Here is a 21,267-nt window from a genome sequence, read left to right on the forward strand (position 1 = left end):
CACACCCTCATTCAAACACCCCTCCCCCCACTCCCCCCCACCCCGTACACTTTTCTTGCATTCATCTTACCCAAAGGAGGTGGAGGGAAGGTTGGACCCCGAGGAGTGGAGTCAGGCAGTGTTGGTTCAGCTGACATGGCACACTGGGGGCTCCAGTGTGTCCAGAGCAGCCTGTGTGCTCAGGGAGGCAGTGTCCCATTGCCTGGAGTCCCATTGTGCCCTCTGTGGTTCCTCCCATGGCAGCCTAGAGCCCTGGGGGTTCATGCTCTGTTTTGCCCTTCTTTGTGCAGGTGTGTCCCTCTCCTCGGTGACTTCAGAAAGTGACTATGCCATCCCGCCCGATGCCTACTCCACTGACACCGAGTTTTCAGAACCGGAGCAGAAGCTCCCTAAAACCTGCCGCTCTTCCAGTGATGCTGGAAAAAATGTAAGCTGGGCATCCAAGCAAAGTGCCAACCGATGGGCCCACTGGTCCCCTGGCCAACAGGATTCACGCAGGGCCCGTAGTCCTACAGCGCACTCCCATTTCTTGTCTCCTCCTATCCTCCCAGCATTCCTGGGAGGGAGGGAGGGAGTGGCAGGGATTGGTGCCCCATTTTGCAGATGGGGAAATTGAGGTCGAGACCATTTAAGTGACTCAGCCGAGGTCTCAGAGCAGGCTGGGGACACAGCTGAGATTAGAACCCAGGTCCTCTGACTCCCAGCCCCGGGCTCTGTCCACTAGGCCACGCTACCTTCCCTTCTCCCAGTGTCTGGACTCGGAAAGGTTGAAATGTGCTTGGCTGCCGGTGTGATTGTCCTGCCCCTCAGCCAGACGTCGGGGCCATCAGCTGATGTGGCCGTGCCAGGAGGGCCAGGGCTGGGTCTGAGGAAGGAGTGCTGGGGCTGGGTCAGAGCCACAGGAGTGAGGCCCTGGGAGCTTTGGATGCCAAGATGAGACTTGCTGGCATTGTGGCCTAGTGGTGAGAACACAGGACTGGGAGCCAGGGGGCCTGAGTTCAGTCAGTTGATCATATTTATTAAATGCTTACTTTGTGCAGATCACTGTACTAAGCACTTCGGAGAGCACAATATTACAATGTAAAAGACACTGGCTCTGTCATTGGTCTGTTATGTGACATTGACTTACCCACTGTAACACTGGTCTGTTATGTGACATTGGGTAAGTCACTGAACCTCTCTGGGCCTTCGTCTCCTCATTCATTCATTCATTCATTTGGTCATATTTATTAAGCGCTTACTGTATTCAGAGCACTGTACTAAGCACTTGGGAGATGGGGATAGGATCTCTGCTCCTCCTCTTAGTCTGAAAGCTCCATGGTGGGACAGAGATTGGGTCTGATCTGATGATCTTCTACCTGTCCCAGTGCTCAGCAGAGGGCTGGACCTGGAGTGAGCGCTGAATCAATACTCCTACCACCACCACCATCACTGTTGATCGATAGATTGATCATTAATAAGGACCTTGGTTTTCTTCCAATTTAGGAGCCCCTGGAGAAGTCTGGCTACCTGTTAAAGATGGGGGGCAGAGTGAGGGCCTGGACCCGGAGGTGGTTTGTCCTCAAGGGTGGTGAGCTGCTGTACTACAAGTCCCCGGTGAGTAGCCGCTTCTGCGCAGGGGTCGGGCCTGCTCCCGGCCTGGCCTTCGAACTGCTGGACTACAAGTCCCCAGTGAGTGGCAGCCTCTGCCCAAAGGCTGGGTCAGCTCTCTGTCCTGGCCCCAAAACTGCTGAACTACAAGTCTCTGGTGAGTGGCAGCCTCTGCCCGGAAGCCAGACCGGCCTTGTCCTGGCCCTGGCTTCGTCCCCACTGACTCCCAGGGCGGTGAGTAAGACTCAGAGGCAACCAGTGACAGCAGTGTCCACAAGTGCACCTCACTGACCCACCAATCGTCTGCATGTGCTCAACTGTATGAGTGAACCGTACCTGCCCGGAGTAGAGGGGTTCCAATCAGGCACCTCTCGCTCTCCTCCGTAACCCCATCCTGGATCCTCCTCCTGCCCGCACACTCTGGAGATAATGTCTGTTTGTCTGCCTGCCTGCCTGTCTGTCTGTCTGGCTCTGAAGATCCTCGAGGGCAGGGAAAATGTCTACTAACTCTGGTGTACTCTCCCATGCACAACAGCATGGCCTAGTAGAAAGAGCCTGGCTCTGGGAGTCAGAGGACCTGGGTTCTAATCCTAGCTCTGACACTTACCTGCTCAGTGACTCTTAATGAGTCACTTACCTTCTTTAGGCTTAGATATCCTTATTTGTAAAATGGGGATTAACTATCTGTTCTCACTCCCCTATAGATTATTAGCCCTGTGTGAGACAGGGTCTGTGTCCAATCTGATTATCTTCTATCTACCCCAGTGTTTTGCACAGTGCTAGCATATAGTAAGCCAGTCTGTCAATGTATTTACTGAGTGCTTACTGTGTGCAGAGCACTGTATTAAGCAGTGGGAGAGTACAATATAACAATGTAACAGACACATTCCCTGCCCACAATGAACTTACCAATTAGAGGTAATAAGCACTTAACAAATACCAATAATAAGTATTATTATTTAACCCAGCCTCCTAGAACAGGGGCCTGACACATAATAAGTGCTTAGCAAATTCTATAATAATAATCATTATCATTATTACATGCTGATTACAGTGCTATGCTCTCAGTAGAGGCTCAGTGATACCACAGATTGATTGACTGGTTGGCTGGTTGGTTGGCTGATTGACTGATTCATTGGCTGATTGCCTGACTGGTTGGTTGATTGGCTAAATGGTTGATTGGTTGATTGGTTAGCCAGTTGCCTGGCTAGTTGGTTGGTTGGCTGACTGACTAGTTGGTTGACTGGTTGCTTGATTAATTGGTTGGTTGGTTGTTAGGCTGAATGGTTGGGTGGGTGAATTCTCCTCCTGGTCCACATGGTCCCGCCGACTCTGGCTTCCTTCATCTCTCTCAGAGTGACGTGGTCCGCAAGCCCCAGGGTCAGATCGAGCTCAGCGCCAACAGCCGTATCGTCCGAGGAGAGTGCAAGCAGACGGTACAGGTATGGCGGAATCGGCTTCCGGGGGGGTCCCTGTCGGTCTCCTGGCTGGCCGCGGCCGTGCAGCGGATGGGCGGCTGGGCTCCCATGCAGCTTCTGCAGGAACTTTTCCCCCATGCCTTGTACCCTGCCCCAGCCTGGATTTCAAAGTGCATTTCTACTTCCCCATCCCCCATCACCTGCCTCCTAGTCCCACATGCTCTTCTCCAGTCCCTTTGGGCCAGAGGGTGGAGGGGGTGGGGTGCTCCTCCTCTATCCACCTTGGCCCCCATCTGTGATCCTGCTTCATGGGCCACCCGCTCTCTCCATGCTCCCAGAGTGGTCCGTTCTCTCCGTGCTCTCCTTGCGACCTGCTGTGTGCTCCCAGTGTTCCCAGCACAGCTTGCTGTTCCTGGGCTCTGGCTGCTCTCGTGTTCTGGGCAACAACACCCTTAGAGAGTAAACACGAAGAGCAGGCTACTTCAGCCAGGCTGCTGGAGCACTGCCGGGTCTTTGCCAGGTCTCTGCCATGCCTGAGTCATTCTCCAGGGGTGAACTGACTGACCCTGCTTTCTCTCCTCCCCGTGCCACAGCTAGCCACAGAGAAGCGGACGTTCTATCTGTCAGCCGATTCCCCCAACATCTTGGAGGAGTGGGTGAGAGTGCTGCAGAGTGAACTGAGGGTCCAGGCTGCCAATCCGCTCCTCGTCCAGCCCGACGTCAAGCCCACCGTCAAAGGGCTTCTGACCAAGGTAGGCATGTGGGCCACCACTCCCCTGCCCTCTGACCTCCAGGTCCTTCCACCAGGCCCTGGGGGCTGTCAGACTTGACACATCATCCTGTATCATTCAGGCGTTCGGGGCATGTACTGAGTGCCTACTGTGTGCAGAGCATTGAGTCCAGCACTGGGGAAAAATAGCCCTGGCCCCAAGGGGTCCACAGTCTGAGAATAAAGTGGGGAGAAGCGATGGACAACAGGCCTTTGGGGGAAGATGAAACAATAAAAACACAAAATCAGTATAAAAGATGAGGACAAAGAAAGAGCAAAAGGGAACTCTGGCTAGAGGAGCAGAGTTTCAGTCTCCTCATGGCTCAGAATTCACTAGTCACGGCAGCTAGTCAAAGCCACAAGCCACAGGCCACTGCCACCATTTTGGCTATGGGCCTTAGCCTTCCTACCTTCCTACAAGTCGGGAAGACCCCATGCTGTCACTGACTTCTTACCCTCTCCAAGATGGAGAGGGTGTTGATGGGAAATCCTGGTGGGGTGGGAGAGGGAAGCTTCTCTCCCAAGCAACAGGCCTCGATAGTGGCCAGCGAGATGTCCTGTCACCTGGGAGAGAGGCACTTCTGACTCCTTGCTAGGTTGCTGGACACCTCCTCCATTGTTCAGTCAGGAGATCCCGGAAATTGCTCCATTTACAAACAACCAAAAGCACGTCAATGCATCTGTCATAGGTATATATTGAACACTTGCTATGTTCATAGCAGTGAACCAAGCACCGTCAGGTTACTCGCAATGGTTCCATGTTTCCCCCACCGACCCAAGATTGGGTGAAATTTCCAGCTGTTGAGTCTCCCAACTGTCATTCCAGGTGAAACATGGCTACTCCAAGAGAGTGTGGTGTTCGCTTGTGGGGAAAACGCTCTACTACTTTCGCAGCCAGGAGGACAAGGTAGGCAGGGGCTCTGGGTGCTGGTGGTCACTGAGGGGAGCGGGAGGGGCTGAGGAGGATGGGGCCTCTCTGGAGGAAGTCCCTGCTGGATAGACAGGGTTCTCACTGCATGACTCTCCTCCCTCTGAGAGACACAGACTCTGAGCACCCCCCTGTCACCGTCCGTTTAGTTTCCCCTAGGGCAGATCAAGCTCTGGGAGGCAAAGGTGGAGGAGGTGGACAGGTCCTGTGATTCGGATGAGGATTATGAGGCCGGTAGCCGCAGCCTGCTGACTACTCACCGCACCGTGGTGGTCCACCCCAAGGGACAGGGGCCCACCTACCTGCTCATCGGTTCCAAGCACGAGAAGGTAGCTGCTACGCCCTGGGAGTCAGCAGGACCGGGGTTCTAATTCCTGGTCCGCCACATGTCTGCTGTGTGACCTTGGGCGAGTCACTTAACTTCCCTGGGCCTCAGCTGCTTCATCTGTAAAATGGGGATTAAGAGTGTGAGCCCCATGTGGGACAGTGACTGTGGCAACCTGATTAACTTGCATCTACTCCAGCACTTTGAACAATGCTCGACCCAAAGTGAACGTTTAACAAGTGCCGTTATTATTATAATTTTTTTATTCCCTGTTTTAGCCCCCCGACACTAGTACTCCCCACGCTGCTTGCAGCTGTGACTGGAGCGTCCAAATGTCCCTGGGATCTGGATGGGTGGGGGTGGGTAGGAGAAGGGCAGGGGGCAGGAACAGGGGAAGAAGATGGGAGAGAGAGTGGTGGAAAGAAGGGAGAGCAGTGGGGAAGAAGGGAGATGGTCAGAGGAGAGAAAAGAAGGGGGAGAGGGAGAGAGGGAGGGGACACTGGACCCCCTCAGTGGAAATATCAGCAGGCCTTGCTTCCTCAGAGCGGCCTCTGAGTTACTGAAAATAAGACTTTATAGCTCATAGTCCCAACCCAATTGCTCCAAATCGGGTTTCTCCTATTGGAGGATTGAAAGTCATTTCTTCTTCCAGATTCGGTTCTGACCATGTGTGGTTTGCCTCGCAGGACACCTGGCTTTATCACCTGACCGTTGCAGCCGGAAGTACAAATGTCAGTGTTGGATCTGAGTTTGAACAGCTGGTGTGCAAACTACTCAATGTAGAAGGGGAGCCCTGTAAGTCCTTCGAGGGTTTTTTACATAGCAGTTCTAGCATCGTCATCACCAGTGGCCTTTACTGAGCACTTACTACTGTTTGGGGAGCACTATTGTAGGTGTCTGCTGTGAGCAGAGTGCTGTGCTGGGTGACTTTAGGAGTCGTCAAGGTGTTGGAAAATTTCGATTGTCTGCAGTGGTCATGAGGGACCCCTCCCCAGATCCAGTTGGAATTATATTTGTGCCAGGTTCTCACTGGGTCAGAAGCCCAGGAGCTAGGAGTCCATAGGGGAGCACCCTTGCCCCTGCCCCTGCCCCTGAAAGCCTCCCTCTGTCCCCTCCCCTCCATCGCAGGCTGGATGGACAGTTGAAGCTCAGGGTGGCCAGCAGCGAGTGGGGGCACCTAGGGGCTGGTCAAAGTGCCCAGCCTCCAGCTGCTTTGTTGCTGGCTATCCTGCTATCTGTCTGCCCTCCTATCCTGCTGGTCGTCTGTCTGTCTTCCTGCCCTACTGTCTGTCTGTCAGTCCTGCTCTCAGCCTGCCCTGTTGTCCATCTGTCCTGCTGTCTTGTTGTCCATCTCTTGGGACAGTGGTCATTCCCTCTTTGCCACTGCAGCCTCCCAGATCTGGCGCCACCCCGTCCTGTGCCACACCAAGGAAGGGATCACCGCCCCTCTGACCACGCTGCCCTCGGAAGCCCTGCAGACTGAAGCGGTCAAATTGTTCAAGGTGAGATCGGGCTGGGGACAGACAGATCACTGTGGAGCCCGGGTCTAGCCAGGGAGACGGACCCTGAAATAGACTGCAGGTGCAGATTGCCCAGGAGCTGTGTGATTGCCACCTATGCACTACTGGACCCTTCCTCTGAGGGCTGGGGCAACTCCTTGATGGTGCAGGGGCTGGAGGTAGTGGGGGAAGAGGAGGGGGCCGGAGGCTCCCTCTCTCCACACTGAGGAGCCCCCACCTCCCGCAGGCCTGCCAGCTGTTCATCAATGCGGCGGTGGACTCTCCTGCCATCGACTACCACGTCTCCCTGGCCCAGAGCGCCCTGCAGGTCTGCCTCACCCACCCGGAGCTCCAGAGCGAGCTCTGCTGCCAGCTTATCAAGCAGACCCGGCGACGGCAGGCTCAGAGCCAACCGGGCCCACTGCAGGTACCCCCAGGAGCAGGGTGGGGGGCTCCCGCCACTGAGGAACGACCAGTTCCCTGCCCCAACTGGCATCAGTGGATGAACGGCATTTCCTTCCCTGTCATCGGTGGTGGGGTGATGCCATGGTTACCCTGGGCCCGGCCCCGTGCCCAGTTCTGGGGCGCTGACGAGATCACCAGCTGGGCCCTGGTTCCTGGCGGGCGCAGGGTTCTCTGTCTGAGAGGGTGGCCGAGCAGGGATCTTCTCTGCAAGGAGCAGCATGGCCCAGCTCACCTCCTCCAGGAGGCCTTCCCAGACTGAGCCCCTTCCTTCCTCTCCCCCTCGTCCCCCCTCCATCCCCCCATCTTACCTCCTTCCCTTCCCCACAGCACCTGTATATATGTATATATGTTTGTACATATTTATTACTCTATTTATTTATTTATTTTACCTGTACATATCTATTCTATTTATTTTATTTTGTTAGTATGTTTGGTTTTGTTCTCTGTCTCCCTCTTTTAGACTGTGAGCCCACTGTTGGGTAGGGACTGTCTCTATATGTTGCCAACTTGTACTTCCCAAGTGCTTAGTACAGTGCTCTGCACCCAGTAAGCGCTCAATAAATACGATTGATTGATTGATTGATTAGTGGACACAGCATGGGCCTGGGAGTCAGGAGGATCTGGGTTCTAATCCTGCCTCCTCCACTTGTCTGCTGTGTGACCTTGGGGAAATCACTTCACTTCTGCACCTCAGTAACTGGAAAATAGGGATTAGGGCTGTAAACCCTATACGGGATGTGGGGTCTGTGTCCAACCCAATTACCCTGTATCTATCTCAATGCTTAGTACAGTGCCTGACACTTAGCAAGTACTTAACAAATACTACCATAATTACTATTATTCTCGTCATTGTCCAGAGGAGGAGACTCAGACTCATTGCCCAGAGAGGTTCAGTGACTCGTCCAAGGTCACACAGCCGAAGCTGGGATTAGGCCTCAGATCCCCAGACCGGCAGCCCTCCGGGCTGGCCTCCCCCAACCCAAAGCCATGCTGCCTCTCCCATTTGGGGATCTCCTACCGCTTTGCAGCTGTGGAGCTGTTCCTTTGATGGTCCAGCTCTCTGGAACCCTTTTCAGCCATAGGCCCGAGTCGGCTGTCCACCAGAGGTTTCTGGTTTGTCCAAACCTGGGTTTTCCTCTTCTCCCAAACTGCCATTTTGGAAACCCCCAAGCCCCAGTGGTGCCTGGCCTGGGTGGGCAGCCATGGATGGGGGTGGATGGGCAGCAGAGGAAAGTGGGGTGGCTCTAGGGCTGTTCTCTTTCTTTCTCTCTCCCCCCTCCTCTGGAGGTTCTGGGTAAATCCTCAGCCCAGGAGGGGCCCAGTCTCTCTCCATTTCTGTACAGGTCTCCCTGGCCTCGCTGATCTCGATGTTTGGAGTGGGGTCTTGGTGATCAAGATTTTATCTTGTTAGTGTGTTTTGTTTTGTTGTCTGTCTTCCCCTTCTGGACTGTGGGCCCGTTGTTGGGTAGGGACCCTCTCTATATGTTGCCAACTTGGACTTCCCAAGTGCTTAGTGCGGTGCTCTGCACACAGTAGGCGCTCAATAAATATGATTGAATGAATGAATGAATGAGCCCCCCCACCCCCGTCCCCATCCCCCCCGCCTCACCTCCTTCCCCTCCCCACAACACCTGTATATATATATATATGTTTGAACGTATTTGTTACTCAATTTATTTATTTATTTTATTTGTGCATATTTATTCTATTTATTTTAGTTTGTTAATATGTTTGGTTTTGTTGTCTCCCCCTTCTAGACTGTGAGCCCGCTGTTGGGTAGGGATCGTCTCTATATGTTGCCAACTTGGACTTCCCAAGCGCTTAGTACAGTGCTCTGCACACAGTAAGCGCTCAATAAATACGACTGAATGAATGAATGAAATGATCAGCAGTGAGTTCTGAGCTGTCCTGTGGTTCTTTCTGACCTCTGTGCCCCCCACATCTCCCTGGGCCCTAGTTGGCTGCCTTTTTGAATGCCCCTCGCTTGGCTCTACCCTGACTAGCCCAGGGCCCCACTTCAGTCTGCTCCCCGCTTCCCCCAGTCACAAGGACCAAGGGGACTCAGCCCTGTGGGGGATCACCTTCCCAGACGCTCCCAACTCCTGGATGCCCCCAGCCCACAAACCTCCTAACCTCAATCGACAGATTGCTCACTCAGCCAAGTGTGCTTATTGAGGGCTGACGCTATACTAAGTGCTGCTGGGGGATGTTGGGTACGGGCTCCCTGCATCCTGCTGACCTCCCAGAGACCCGAATTGAGGCCCCTCTGGCTGATTCCTCAGAAAGCTGCCATGTCCGCTGCCCTCCGGTCCCTTCCTTACCCATCCCTGGAGCTGCAGGGCTGTGGGAGGAGGCTCGGACTCTTCCCACCCAGCCCAGAGAGGGAGGGGAGAAGGAGGCTTAGATTATCCCACCACCTAGTCCCTGGTGGGGGACTTGGATTGTTCCACCACACAGGCCCAGGGGAGCTCAGACTGTCCCTCCATGCAGCCCAGGGTGGGGTCTCAGATTACCCCACCACTCAGCCCTGGGGGTTGGGGGTGCATTTCCCCACCCCACAGCCCTGAGGAGGCCAGCCATTGGGGAGCCCAGGCCATGGGGAGCAAGGAATGAGGTGAGAGGCCTGGCCCATGGGAGCCAAAATCCCTCCCCATCTCTTGTTGGTCTCTTCCTCCCTCCCTCCATTACCCTTCCTTTCTCCCTCCAGCTGGAACCCCACCCCCTACCCCCACCCCTGAGTGAGCCATTCAAGTGTGCAGGCCTGGGACAAGGCCCGGTGGGGCTGTGGTGGGGCGCGGGGCGGGTGAGGCCTGAGGCAGCTGGTGGGGCAAAGCTGGGTTGGGCATGGTAGGGGGTGAGGCTGTGTGTGAGGCAGGGCTGTGCTGGGTGTGGGCCCAAGCTGGGCACAGGCCCAAGCAGTGTGTCTTCCTTGGTCCAGGGCTGGCAGCTCCTTGCGCTGTGTGCTGGCCTCTTCCTGCCCCAGCACCCTTTCCTCTGGCTCCTGCAGCTCCACCTGCGGAGGAACGCAGACCCCAGGTAGGCCAGCTTCTGGGGCGGTCTGACCGCGACCCTCTCCTCCTTCTCTCCCCACCTCCCTGGTGGCAGGGGGCTCTCAGCTGGGCCAGTAGCCCTAGCCCCTCTCGCCAGGAGGGCGAATCTTCCCCTCCACCCCGCCACCCGAATCTTCCCCTCCATCCACCCACCCGAGGCATCCCACGCTTGGCTGTCTGTCTGCCCAACCGCCCGCGCTCCTGGCCCTGACTCTGACCCCGGCCCCAGGCCTACCTAGCTCACCGTGTTCCCTCGGCTTGTCTCTGGAGGACGGAGCCCGGGAAGTATGCCATCTACTGCCAGCGCTGTGTGGAGAGAGCCCGGCAGAATGGGGACCGCGAGGCACGACCCTCCCGCATGGAGATCCTGTCCACCCTGCTCCGGAATCCCTACCACCACTCCCTGCCCTTCAGCGTCCCCGTGCACTTCCCCAATGGCGCGTACCAGGTGTGCGGGCTGGGGGCTGGCCAGGGACCCTAGGAGCTGGGCCCTCAGGGCACCCGGGGTGAGGGGTGGTGGGGAACCATCACCACGATGGGGACTTGCGCCTCGGCCCCGGCCTTGGCAGTTCGCCGGCCCCACGACTCTGCTCTGCCAACCAGGTGGTTGGGTTTGATGCTTCCACCACTGTGGAAGAGTTCCTGGACACGCTGAACCTGGACACTGGCATGAGGAAGCCCACCCAGTCGGGATTTGCCCTCTTCACTGGTGACCCCTCTGGCCGCGACGTGGAGCACTGCCTCCAGGGCAGCGTCAAGGTACAGAGCCCGGACAGAGCCCCTAGACCCCACCCCGCAGGCCCCAGACCCCTGTGGCCCTCGGAGCAGGTGAGAGCTGGGACCTGGCCACCCCAGGACCATCCCTGCAGCTGTCCCTGCCACCCCCAGGGACGGCCTCGCTTTGCAGTTTTCCTACCAGTGATCACCCAAAATGCCCTGTCTTCCTGGCCCAAGGCAACCATGTTGGGGTGAACGCTGTGGACTGGGTGGGAGGACGGAGCAGGCCAGGGGTGGTGACCTGGGTCCGGGAGGCCTGGGAGCTGCTGCTGCCACCACACCACACCAGCTGTGCCCCACCCCCCCTTACTGAGTGCAGGGGCACCTGTCTGGCCGCCCCATCTGCTCATCTGGAATGATGGGTGCCCCGGTTGGCCGGGCCCGCTGACCACACCAACACTAGAGGAACCACCTGGGGCTGTGGATTGGACAGCAGCCGCTTTTTTGCATTTCTGCAGTCCAAGGTTAGACTACAGTGGGGAGGCAGGGGTGCTCATCTGAAAAGCAGCTTCCAGTTAGCAGTGAGAGCTCAAAGCTGCCAGTCATGGTCTTGTTTAGGAGCCTGGAGAGGTGGTCCTGTGCTACACACACACGCACACGCACACATGCGCATACACACACAAACACACACGGAGCTTTCTTCCCACAGCTCAGGTTTGGCCAAGTCCCACCATCCTCCTGTCTGTTCTGGCTTCCCCTCTTATAGATCTGTGATATCATCTCTAAATGGGAGCAGGCTTGCAGGGAGTTGCCTCCAGGGAAGTGTGACGGAGCAAAGACCGTGCGCCTCACCTACAAAAACAGGTTGGAAACCTGGCTCAGAGGGCAGCAGCAGCTGGGCGAGCGAGTGGGTGTGTCAGTGAGTGCATGCGACCAGGGATGTGTGAGCATGTGTGTGTGAGGGCACAGCTCCCCACTTCCCAGGAGTAAGGGAGGGTGACAGCCCTAACAGTGCTCTGTGCCAGACACCTGGCCTCACTCCCCTGGGTCGGGGCTGAGTGGCCCTTTCATCATCATCATCAATCGTATTTATTGAGCGCTTACTATGTGCAGAGCACTGTACTAAGCACTTGGGAAGTCCAAATTGGCAACATATAGAGACAGTCCCTACCCAACATTGGGCTCACAGTCTAAAAGGGGGAGACAGAGAACAAAACCAAACATACTAACAAAATAAAATAAATGGAATAGATATGTACAAGTAAAATAACTAACTAAATAAATAAATAAATAGAGTAATAAATGTGTACAAACATATATACAGGATATATATATATATATGTATATATATACAGGCCCTTTGGTGAAGACTTCCTGTTCTGCTCAGCCTTGAGGGTCTGGGCCAGAAACACTTAGGCCAAGGCTCTCCCAAGAGGCTTTGGGGCCACGACCCGGTCTCTGGGACCAATGTCCAGTATGTAGCCTGGCCTCGGCTCCTTTCAGCCTGGGGTCCAATGCCCAGCAGCCCTCTCAGCTGGTTTGCCTTCCAAGCACTGGTCATCCCAGGAAACCCCTAGGCCAGTGGGCCACTGTGACCCTCCCTCTCTCCCTTCTGGCCCCGGGCCTCCCCATCCCCCTCTGTTCCAGGCTCTACTTCTCCACACAAGCGCGGGGGGAGACCGACCGTGAAAAGCTGCTGTTGTCGTACCAGACCAATGACCAGATTGTCTTGGGCCTCTTCCCACTGGACAAGGAGCTGGCCCTGGAAATGGCTGCACTGATGGCCCAGGTCAGCTTGCGGCTAGGGTTCCTGGGGGGGTGGCTGGGGGAGGCCGGGGAATGGTGGGCATGCAGAGAGAGAGAGAGAGAGAGAGAAAGAGAGAGAGAGAGAGAGAGAGAGAGAACACCCACCTGCCTCTTTCTCCACCTTTTTCTGCCTCCTTCCCTCCCTGATGCCAGCCCACTGCCCCTACTGCCCCCCACTGCCTGGTGCCCTTAGTCTGTATCTGTTAACAGATCCCGCTCTGTTCACCAATTTCAATTCTGGTTGTTCTATTGGTCCACGAGACCTGGGGTTATCAGGATCAAATTGAAGAGTACAGGAGCAGCAGGTGTGTTTTAGAACATCTCTGGCCCTGGGGGTGCCCTCATGGGGAATTCTGCCGTTGCTGCTACCAGCACCACCTCTGCCCCCCACATTCCTCACCTCCCAGGCCTCCTCCCCCCCATCACATGCCTTCTGGTCTCCTCCCAGGTGGAGGCTGGAGATTTGGAGTGGCCGTCAGCGGCGGCCGGGCCGGCGGCCCTGGCCAAGGCCAACCAGGCTCTGAAGCAGGCCCTGGAGAGGTTCTACCCAAAACGGTATCGGGACGGCTGTTCCGAGGAACAGTTACGGTAAGCGAGAGCGCCCAGCTGGCCCCACCCCTCTTGAGGAGGCTGTTTTCGGGATCTCCCTGGCGAGCTAGGGGGCAGGGGCAGGGCCCAGGCCTTCAGGCCTTCTTCGAGGCCTGGTTTCCTGGGATGCTCCCCAAGAACAAATCATTCACCTGCCAGCCGGTAGTCAGCCGATGGGCAGCTAGTGGAGCAATTAGCGGACATATTCTCTGCCCATAAAGAGCTCCCAGCCTAGAGATGGGGACAGAAGTCTTCCAGAGGCTGATGGGGAGAGGGGGGAGTAGAGCTTACAGTCCTCTGCAAACCCTTTGGGGGTGGGATCACTGTCTACTGTATAATCCCCCCAGCACAGCATAGCTGGGCACACGACAGATGTGCAGCACCGCGCTCTGCCCACAGTAGGCACCCAGCACAACGTTCTGCCCAATATAGGCTCCCAGCACAGTAGTCTGAATGCAGTTGGGGCCCAGGCCAGTGCTCTGCAAACAGTAGGCACCCAGTATAGCACTCTACCCAGCAGCAGGCGCCCGGTACAGTGTTCTGCCCCCATAGGTGCTCAGTACAGAACTCTGCCCACAATGGGCACCCAGGCCTCTGCATGCAATAGGCACACACAGTACAGCATTCTGCACAGAGTGGACAACCAACACAGTGCACACAGGCAGGTGTGCGGTGCGTGGGCCGGGGACTGTTGAGAACGGTCACCCTTGGGGAGAGGGGGAGGTCAGTCGGCCAGGCCACAATTCTCACCTTCAAGGGGGGGCTCTTTCAACAGGCAGCTCTGCCAGCGACTGTCCATGAGATGGGCGGCTCTCCGGGGCCACAGTGCGGCCGACTGCGTGCGCATCTACCTGACAGTCGCCCGGAAGTGGCCCTTCTTTGGTGCCAAGCTGTTTCCTGCAAGAGTGAGGAATGGCTGGGGGGTGGGAGAGAGTGGGCACATTCATTCATTCATTCAATCGTATTTATTGAGCTTACTGTGTGCAGAGCACCGTACTAAGCGCTTGGTAAGTATGTCAGCAACATATAGAGATGTTCCCTACCCAACAACAGGCTCACAGTCTAGAAGGGGGAGACAGACAACAAAACAAAGTGTGTATATGTGTGTGTGCGCGCGCGCGTGTGTGCATGCATGTCTCTGAGTGTACATGTGCATATATGTGTCTTTGTGTGTGTATGGGTGCATATGTTTGTGCAAACCGGGGGCTGGGGCAGACTCATGGGAAGGGCTGGTGGGTGAGAGGGGTGGAAGGAGGGGAAAATTGTTGCCGGGTTCAGGGGCGGTGCCCAGACTGTGCTAAGTAAGGTCTGACTGGGAAAGAAGCAATGATCCACCCACAGAGATTTTTCTAATACCACCCAAAAACCCCGGTGGGGTTGGAAATAGTCCCAAGGCTGGGACGTGCTTCAGGGGTGCCCGGCCTGGGCTCGTTCTAATAACGAGGATAATTATGGGATTTATTTAGTACAGACTCTGTGCCAAGCACTGCGTGGAGCACTGGCAGATAGCCAGGATCCCTGAAGGGCTTATGGTCTAAGAAAGAGGGAGGCCGGGGATCTTCTCCCCACTGTCCCCACTGCACAGATGGCGACTCTGGGACCCAGAGAGGTCCAGTGCTGTGTTCGAGGTCACCCAGGTAAGTAGGGGTCTGGAGAAGAACCCAGGTTTCCTGGCTCCCGGCCTTGTGCTCTATCCAATAGGCCGTGCTACCCGTTCCGTCCCCAGGTTGGTTCGTTCAATCCCATTTCTAGGCTAAGTCTCTAGGGCTCGGACTGAGGGGTAAGGAAGTGGAGCTCCTAGGGTGGACACAGACACCAGCCTGCCCAGTCTAGGGAGTGGGGGTCCCCGGCACCAGGGCCAGCGGGGACTGGTGACGTGGCTGGCGTGGGCAACAAGTGTGTTGGAGAAACAGTGTTATCCTAGTGCATAGAGCGTGGACCTGGGAATCAAAAGGACCTGGGTTCTAATTCTGGCTCCGCCACATGTCTGCTCTGTGATCTTGAGCAAGTCACTTCACTTCTCTGGGCTTCAGTTACCTCATCTGTAAAATGGGGATTAAGATCATGAGCTCTGTGGGACAGGGACTGTGTCCAACCTGATTAGCTTGGATCAACCCCCTCACAGTACAGTGCCTGGTACATAGTAAACACTTAAATACCATAAAAAAAAGGGAAGTTGTTGGGCGCGATGGCAGCTGGGGCTGGACTGGGTTGGGGACAATGACTGACCTGAACCGCTCCTGGCTTGTCCCATTTGCCTCGGGCTGGCGGCCTGCGGAGAGCCGGCCTGGGAAGACTGGGCAATTCCGAGTGGTCTCTGGATAAACCCCGGATCCTGGAGGCTGAAACTGGCCCCGCTGGTCCTGCCCGTCCCTCAGTTCTGTCACCTCCATTCCGTAGCCCGTGACTCCGACTTCCCAGGAAAGCCCCAACGTGTGGCTTGCCGTGCATCAAGATGGCATCAGTGTCCTGGAACACACCTCCATGGTAAGGACAGGACCACGCCGTCAGTCTCTGCTGGGGCCGCTGAGAGTCACCGCTGTGGCCACAAGGCCGCTTTCATCCCGGGACTGGTGCCAGTCTCTGGCTGAGAGGTCTGGAGGGGTCTCACAACAGAGCTCTGAAGGAGACAATAGGGGCTGCTGTTGCATGAGGGTGGCAGGCTGGGCTCCTGTTTAATGAGGATGGCAATCCGGGCTCCGATTTCATCAAATTAGTGGGAATACTTGAGAAGTAGAGAAGCAGCATGGCCTAGTGGGTAGAGCGCAGGCCTGGGACTCAAACGGACCTGGGTTATAATCCCGGTTCTGCCTTGTCTGCTGTGTGATCTTGGGCAAGTCACTTAACTTCTCGGTCCCTTAGTTCCCTCATCTGTAAATTGGGGTTAGAGACTATGCGCCCCATGTGGGACATGGACTGTGCCCAACCTGATTAGCTTCTATCCAACCCAGTGCTTAGTACAGTGCCTGGCACATAGTAAGTGCTTAATACATACCATAAAAAAATCTCAATCCTGCACTTCTCTGGAAACCCAGGAAAACAGTGGGGATCTCACTGTTGCCCATCCTAGGGGCTGTTTGGAGTCCCTGTCCTTGCCAGGCCTCACCTGGCACCAGGCAGGGTGGGTGCTGGGGAAGAGCCGTATGTGGGGGACTCTCCTGGATATCGGTGGGGGGGCCTGACTGCTGGCAGCAAACCCTGGGCGAATGCTTGCTGGGGTCTGAAATAGGCTCGTGCCTGCGGACTGGGTTGAGAAGCATGAGGATTTGACTGCTGCATCTGTATCTTCTCGCGGGCCTCGGTGACCCGCCACTCGCCTCTCTCCACAGCGGCTAATGGTCACCTACGGGTACAAGAGTCTGATGACCTTTGGAGGTTACCGAGACGACTTCATGTTGGTGGTCAGCACTGTGCGGCCCCAGGGCGAGTCGACCGACAAACTGCTCTTCGCCATGGCAAAACCCAAGGTGGGTGGGGGGGTCTCTGCTTGGTGGGATTCAGGAACACGGGGATCCCGGGGACCCTGGGGTCGGGGGCTCTGGCTTCTGGGTGCCGGGGCCGTGATTCTGCAGGATGACCAGCAGAGAAAGCTGCTAGATGAGGCCCTGGGGGGAGGGACACTCACAGGGAGAAGGGCCGTGATGACACTGGACCATCTGCCTGCCAGCTGATGCCCACAAATGGAAAGAGGCTGGGGCTCAGACACCCCACAAACTACCTCCAGGTGGAGGAGGGGTGGGGGAGAGGGAATTTGGCTCCCTTAAAGTTGGACTCTTCTAAGGGGTCTGTCCCAGGGAGCTTCTCAGTGGCTGCTCCCCCAGTGAGCAATGGGTGATCCTGCGCTCCTGCTCCCCGCATCTTTCCAGCCCTGCCGCAGTACCAGCGGGCAGTGATCCCCCTCAACCCTGGATGTTCCTCTCTCCCTTTCCTCCTCTTCTTTCCCCTCTCCTCTCTCCATCTCCTCCACTAGTCCTTCTCCTCTCCCCTTCCCCCTTCTTCTGTCCCCTACCCCTTTCTCTTCTTCCCTACCCGCTTCTCCTCCCACCTTCTCCTCTCCCCTGCTCACTTTCTCCTCTGTCCCCTCTCCTCCCCCCGGCTTCCCTTCCTCCTCTCCCCGGCTCCCCCTTCTCCGCTCCCCTGTTCCCCCTTCTGTCCCCCGGTCCCTGGTCTCCTGTCCCCTCCCCACCCTCTACTGCCAATTCCTGGGGCCTGCAGTACTTGCTGAGTTGCTGCCACCCGAGGGCACTATGTACCCTTCCCAGCCCCCTCCTCGTATATACTGAGCGCTTACTGTGTGCAGAGCACTGTATTAAGTGCTTGGAGAGTACAATTCAGCAACAAATCGAGACAATCCATGCCCACAATGGGCTCACAGCCCTTGGGAAGCAGCTCCAGGCCTGAATCCGCCCACCTCTTCCCCTTATCTGATGTTCTAGATTCTGGAAGTCACCCTCCTGGCTGCCAGTTACATCAACAACTTCCACCAGCAGAAGGGCGCCGTCCACCACCTCTCCGCCCCAGCCCTGATGACCGCCCGAGTCGGAGCCCCCCAAGCTCAGGACCTGGGGAGCCGGCGCCCGTTGCCGGCCAGCCGGCCCACCAAGGGCCCCACTCTGCTGTGAGGGGCAAGTCCAGGGAGGGAGAGTCTGGGGCTCTCCCAGGCCACCCTCTGTCCCCGAGCACCCTGGAATCCTCTCCGAGCCACAACAGGATCAGAATGGGCAGGAATCATCTTCCCAGGAACCTCAACTGCTTACCTGTGGTGGACTCTCTGGGGGTCCTATGGGCCAGCCCTCTGCTTCTGGGCGGCACTGTCCGCTGCCCACCCCAGCAGCTGGGAGCTGTCCAAGCCTAGGGCCCCCTCAGCCTCCCAGGTCGACTGCTGGGTGAACCTGGCAGGCTTCTAGGAAGAGCGAGTTGCATCAGTGCAATATGGCCACAGTTTGGAGAAGACTAGAGTGGGCCGTGCAAGAAGTGGTTGCCGCTTCTCCTGGGAGGAGCTCCAGAGGGTCTGGCCGGGTACCACCAGCTGAGCTGGGGTGCTGGGGCACCCTCAACTCTGGTTGCTGGGGCACCCCCAACTCTGGTTGCTGGGACTGGGGCTCCTCTGCAGGGAGAGGTGGGTGGGATGAGTTTCCTGAAAGCAGCCACTCCCAGCCCAGCCTCCTGAGCTGCCCATCCATGGGCTTATCACAGTGAAGACCGAGATTCTCCTCCACGTCTCCCGCAGAAGGGGTTCTCCAGGTCAGGTGTCCACCGGGCCTGCCAGAAGCAAACCTGAGACTGTCCCAGGGTTTGACGCCTCGCCAGGACGTCTGGGTCCCCGGGCCCCTGGTCCAGAGGAGTGTGACCAGGTCCTGGAGGCTGGAGGCTATCGGCTGGGCTACCATCATCACCTCAACGCAATCCTAGTGAAGGGACATGTGGGACATGGCTCCACCCCAACCCCACCAGCAAGGATCCCCTCGGAGGAAGTGAGAAGCCCCCAGGCATCCTGGAAGGGAAGGACTCTGCTGGATCACCACTCCGGCCGCTAGCTACTGCTGGAAAAGCCCAGGAACCCGCCTTCTACCCATCGCCGATTAATGATGGTTTCTTCGGGGCCGGAGCCAAAGTTGCTGGGATGCCAGTAGCCCGTGACGCTGACGGGAACCATCAGTTGGATTTTCTGGCAGGGTCCACGGGTCTGTCCCACTGGGGGCATAGGCCTGTCATGGCCCGCTCCCATCCCAGCACACAGAGTCACATGCTGCTGCCATCTCCTAGTGTGGGCTACCCCTGGGGTGGCAGCTCCCCTTCCCCCAAGAACACAGCCTCCCCTGCTCCTGCTGAGAATAATAATAACAATGCCACCACCTCGTATTGGGCTACAAACCTTTTTCTTTTCAAAGGCACCTTCAAATTTTCTAACTATAACATCCCTGTGAGGTCAGGAAAGCAGGTAACACCCCTTTTTGACAGAGGAGAAAACTGAGGCCCAGAGAGATTAAGTAACCTGCCAGAAATTGCACAGCGGGCCAGGGAGAGACTGGGGCCTGGAACATTGGTCTGTCAACTCCCACTCCTGTGAGAGGGGTCTGGCTGCCAGCTGTGTGTGAGGCACTAGTGGCAGGAATGACCCCACCCCACTAACCCAAAACCCGTCCCTCAGCACACCCACTTAAATAGACTCGTTGTCAATCGTATTTAGTGCTTGGGAGAGTATAATAACAGTAACTATGATACTTATAAAGTGCTTACTATGTTCCAGCACTGTTCTAAGCACTGGGGTAATCAGGTTGGACACAGTCCCTGTCCCTCATGGGGCTCACTCTCTTAATCCCCATTTTACAGATGAGGTAACTGAGGCCCAGAAAAGTTAAGTGACTTGCCCACGACCACACAGCAGGCATGTGGCAGAACCAATATTAGAACCCAGGTCCTTCTGACTCCCAGCCCCCTCTTCTATCCAGTAGGCCATGCTGCTACAACAGAGGTAGTAGATATGTTCCCTGCCCAAAATGGGCTCCCGCCCCAGGAGGTATCATCCAGAGCTGAGTTCCACAGACTAATTGGAGCTGGCCCCCAGGCTGGTGACCAGTGACCGTGCGGCCACCAGTCCCATGGGTTTGGACTGCCCACACCATCCAGGGCAGCAGCTGGGGGTGGCAGGGCTGGGGCTTGGGAAGCAGAGACAGTATCTGGTGGGCAGGGCTTTGGGGTGGTCCAGGGGACTCTGAGTGCAAGGAAAGACAAGGCGGCTTGAACACCCTCACCTAGGAGAAGCAGTATTGCCTGGTGGATAGAGCACGGGCCTGGCCTGGTTTCTAATCCTGACTTTGCCATGTCTGCTGCGAGACTTTGGGCAAGTCACTTTACTTCTCTGTGCCTCAGTTACCTCATCTGTAAAGTGGGACAGGGGCTATGTCCAACCCAATTGCCTTGTGTCTACCCCAGTGCTTAGTATAGTGCCTGGCACACAGTAAAGCTTAACAAATACCATAAAGCGCTTAGAACAGTGCTTGGCACATATTAAGTGCTTAACAAATACCATCATTATAATAATAATTATTATTATTACCTTCAGTCTGGGAGGCTTGTGGTGGGGGCTGGGTGCCTCCAAGTCAGAATCAATCAATCAATCAATCATTCAATCGTATTTATTGAGGGCTTACTGTGTGCAGAGCACTGTACTAAGCGCTTGGGAAGTACAAGTTGGCAACATATAGAGACAGTCCCTACCCAACAGTGGGCTCACAGTCTAAAAGGGGGAGACAGAGAACAAAACCAAACATAAAACATGGGGACCTGCATGATGATGACGGTACTTGTTAAGTGCTTACTATGTGCCAAGCACTGTTCTAAGTGCTGGGTAGATTCAAGTTAATCAGGTTAGACACAGTTCCTGCCCACATGGGGCTCACAGAGGGAGAGCAGGAAGGAGGGAGAACAGGTATTTAATCCCCATTTTACAGATAAAGTAACTGGGGCACAGAGAAGCGAAGTGACTCGGTCAAGGTCACGCAGCAGACAAGTGGCAGAGGCAGGATTGCAACCCAGGTCCTCTGATTCCCAGACCCAGAGTCTTTCTTCTAGGTCACACTGCTTGCCAGGAGCACTGTGGGAGCATGCACACCTCCAGGCCAGGAACGAGGCAAACGGTCAGGATGCCCCCAGGCTGAGAAAAAATAGGGATGGAGGGGTTGGGGGCAGGATTCCCCCAGGTTGGGAGTGAGGGGGGTTGGGAGGGGCCAGGTCCCCTTGGGTGCATTCAGGGCTGAAGAGGGACTTTGTGCAGAGGTGCCCGAGGAGGAGGAGGAGGAGGAGGAGGAGGGGGAGGGAAAGGAGGAGGAGGAGGAGTAAAGTTGACTCCTACTGCATTCGCCCTCAGGGTCCAGGTTAGCACCCAGAGCTGAGTCTCCAGCATCCACAGCCTAGCGTCCAGCTAGGTGGGAAAGAGCGGATGCTGGCAAAATCATGCCCACAGCCACCTGGGTTAGTCTGCTCTCACAGAGACCCAGGCCCAGGCCAGGGCCCTTCACTACTGGCAGGAAGGGGGCTGTGGCTAGATCAGAATCTCCTTGTTGCTCCAACTAGTAGTATCATGATGGGGTCATGATGGTCCTTAAACCA

The 21,267-nt window shown here is 56.2% G+C and overlaps 1 protein-coding gene across 2 annotated transcripts in view; it reads left to right on the forward strand.

The window, feature by feature from the left end:
* PLEKHH2 (pleckstrin homology, MyTH4 and FERM domain containing H2) overlaps positions 1-19,015 on the forward strand; it is a 50,047-nt gene extending 31,032 nt beyond the window's left edge. For both annotated transcript variants that reach the window (XM_038751201.1, XM_038751202.1), the window contains exons 12-30: positions 291-427; positions 1,486-1,596; positions 2,946-3,032; positions 3,602-3,760; positions 4,604-4,684; positions 4,855-5,034; positions 5,717-5,825; positions 6,420-6,532; positions 6,777-6,956; positions 9,933-10,030; positions 10,315-10,492; positions 10,648-10,803; positions 11,528-11,625; positions 12,409-12,550; positions 13,016-13,155; positions 13,931-14,060; positions 15,556-15,642; positions 16,485-16,622; positions 17,592-19,015. In XM_038751201.1, the coding sequence (XP_038607129.1) occupies positions 291-427; positions 1,486-1,596; positions 2,946-3,032; positions 3,602-3,760; positions 4,604-4,684; positions 4,855-5,034; positions 5,717-5,825; positions 6,420-6,532; positions 6,777-6,956; positions 9,933-10,030; positions 10,315-10,492; positions 10,648-10,803; positions 11,528-11,625; positions 12,409-12,550; positions 13,016-13,155; positions 13,931-14,060; positions 15,556-15,642; positions 16,485-16,622; positions 17,592-17,777 (2,510 nt within the window). In that variant the 3' untranslated portion in view covers positions 17,778-19,015. The remainder of the gene's footprint in view (positions 1-290; positions 428-1,485; positions 1,597-2,945; positions 3,033-3,601; positions 3,761-4,603; positions 4,685-4,854; positions 5,035-5,716; positions 5,826-6,419; positions 6,533-6,776; positions 6,957-9,932; positions 10,031-10,314; positions 10,493-10,647; positions 10,804-11,527; positions 11,626-12,408; positions 12,551-13,015; positions 13,156-13,930; positions 14,061-15,555; positions 15,643-16,484; positions 16,623-17,591) is intronic.
* The last annotated feature ends 2,252 nt before the right edge of the window (positions 19,016-21,267 follow it).

Source organism: Tachyglossus aculeatus, chromosome 9 (assembly GCF_015852505.1).
Source record: "Tachyglossus aculeatus isolate mTacAcu1 chromosome 9, mTacAcu1.pri, whole genome shotgun sequence".
Classification (NCBI taxonomy): Eukaryota; Metazoa; Chordata; class Mammalia; order Monotremata; family Tachyglossidae; genus Tachyglossus; species Tachyglossus aculeatus.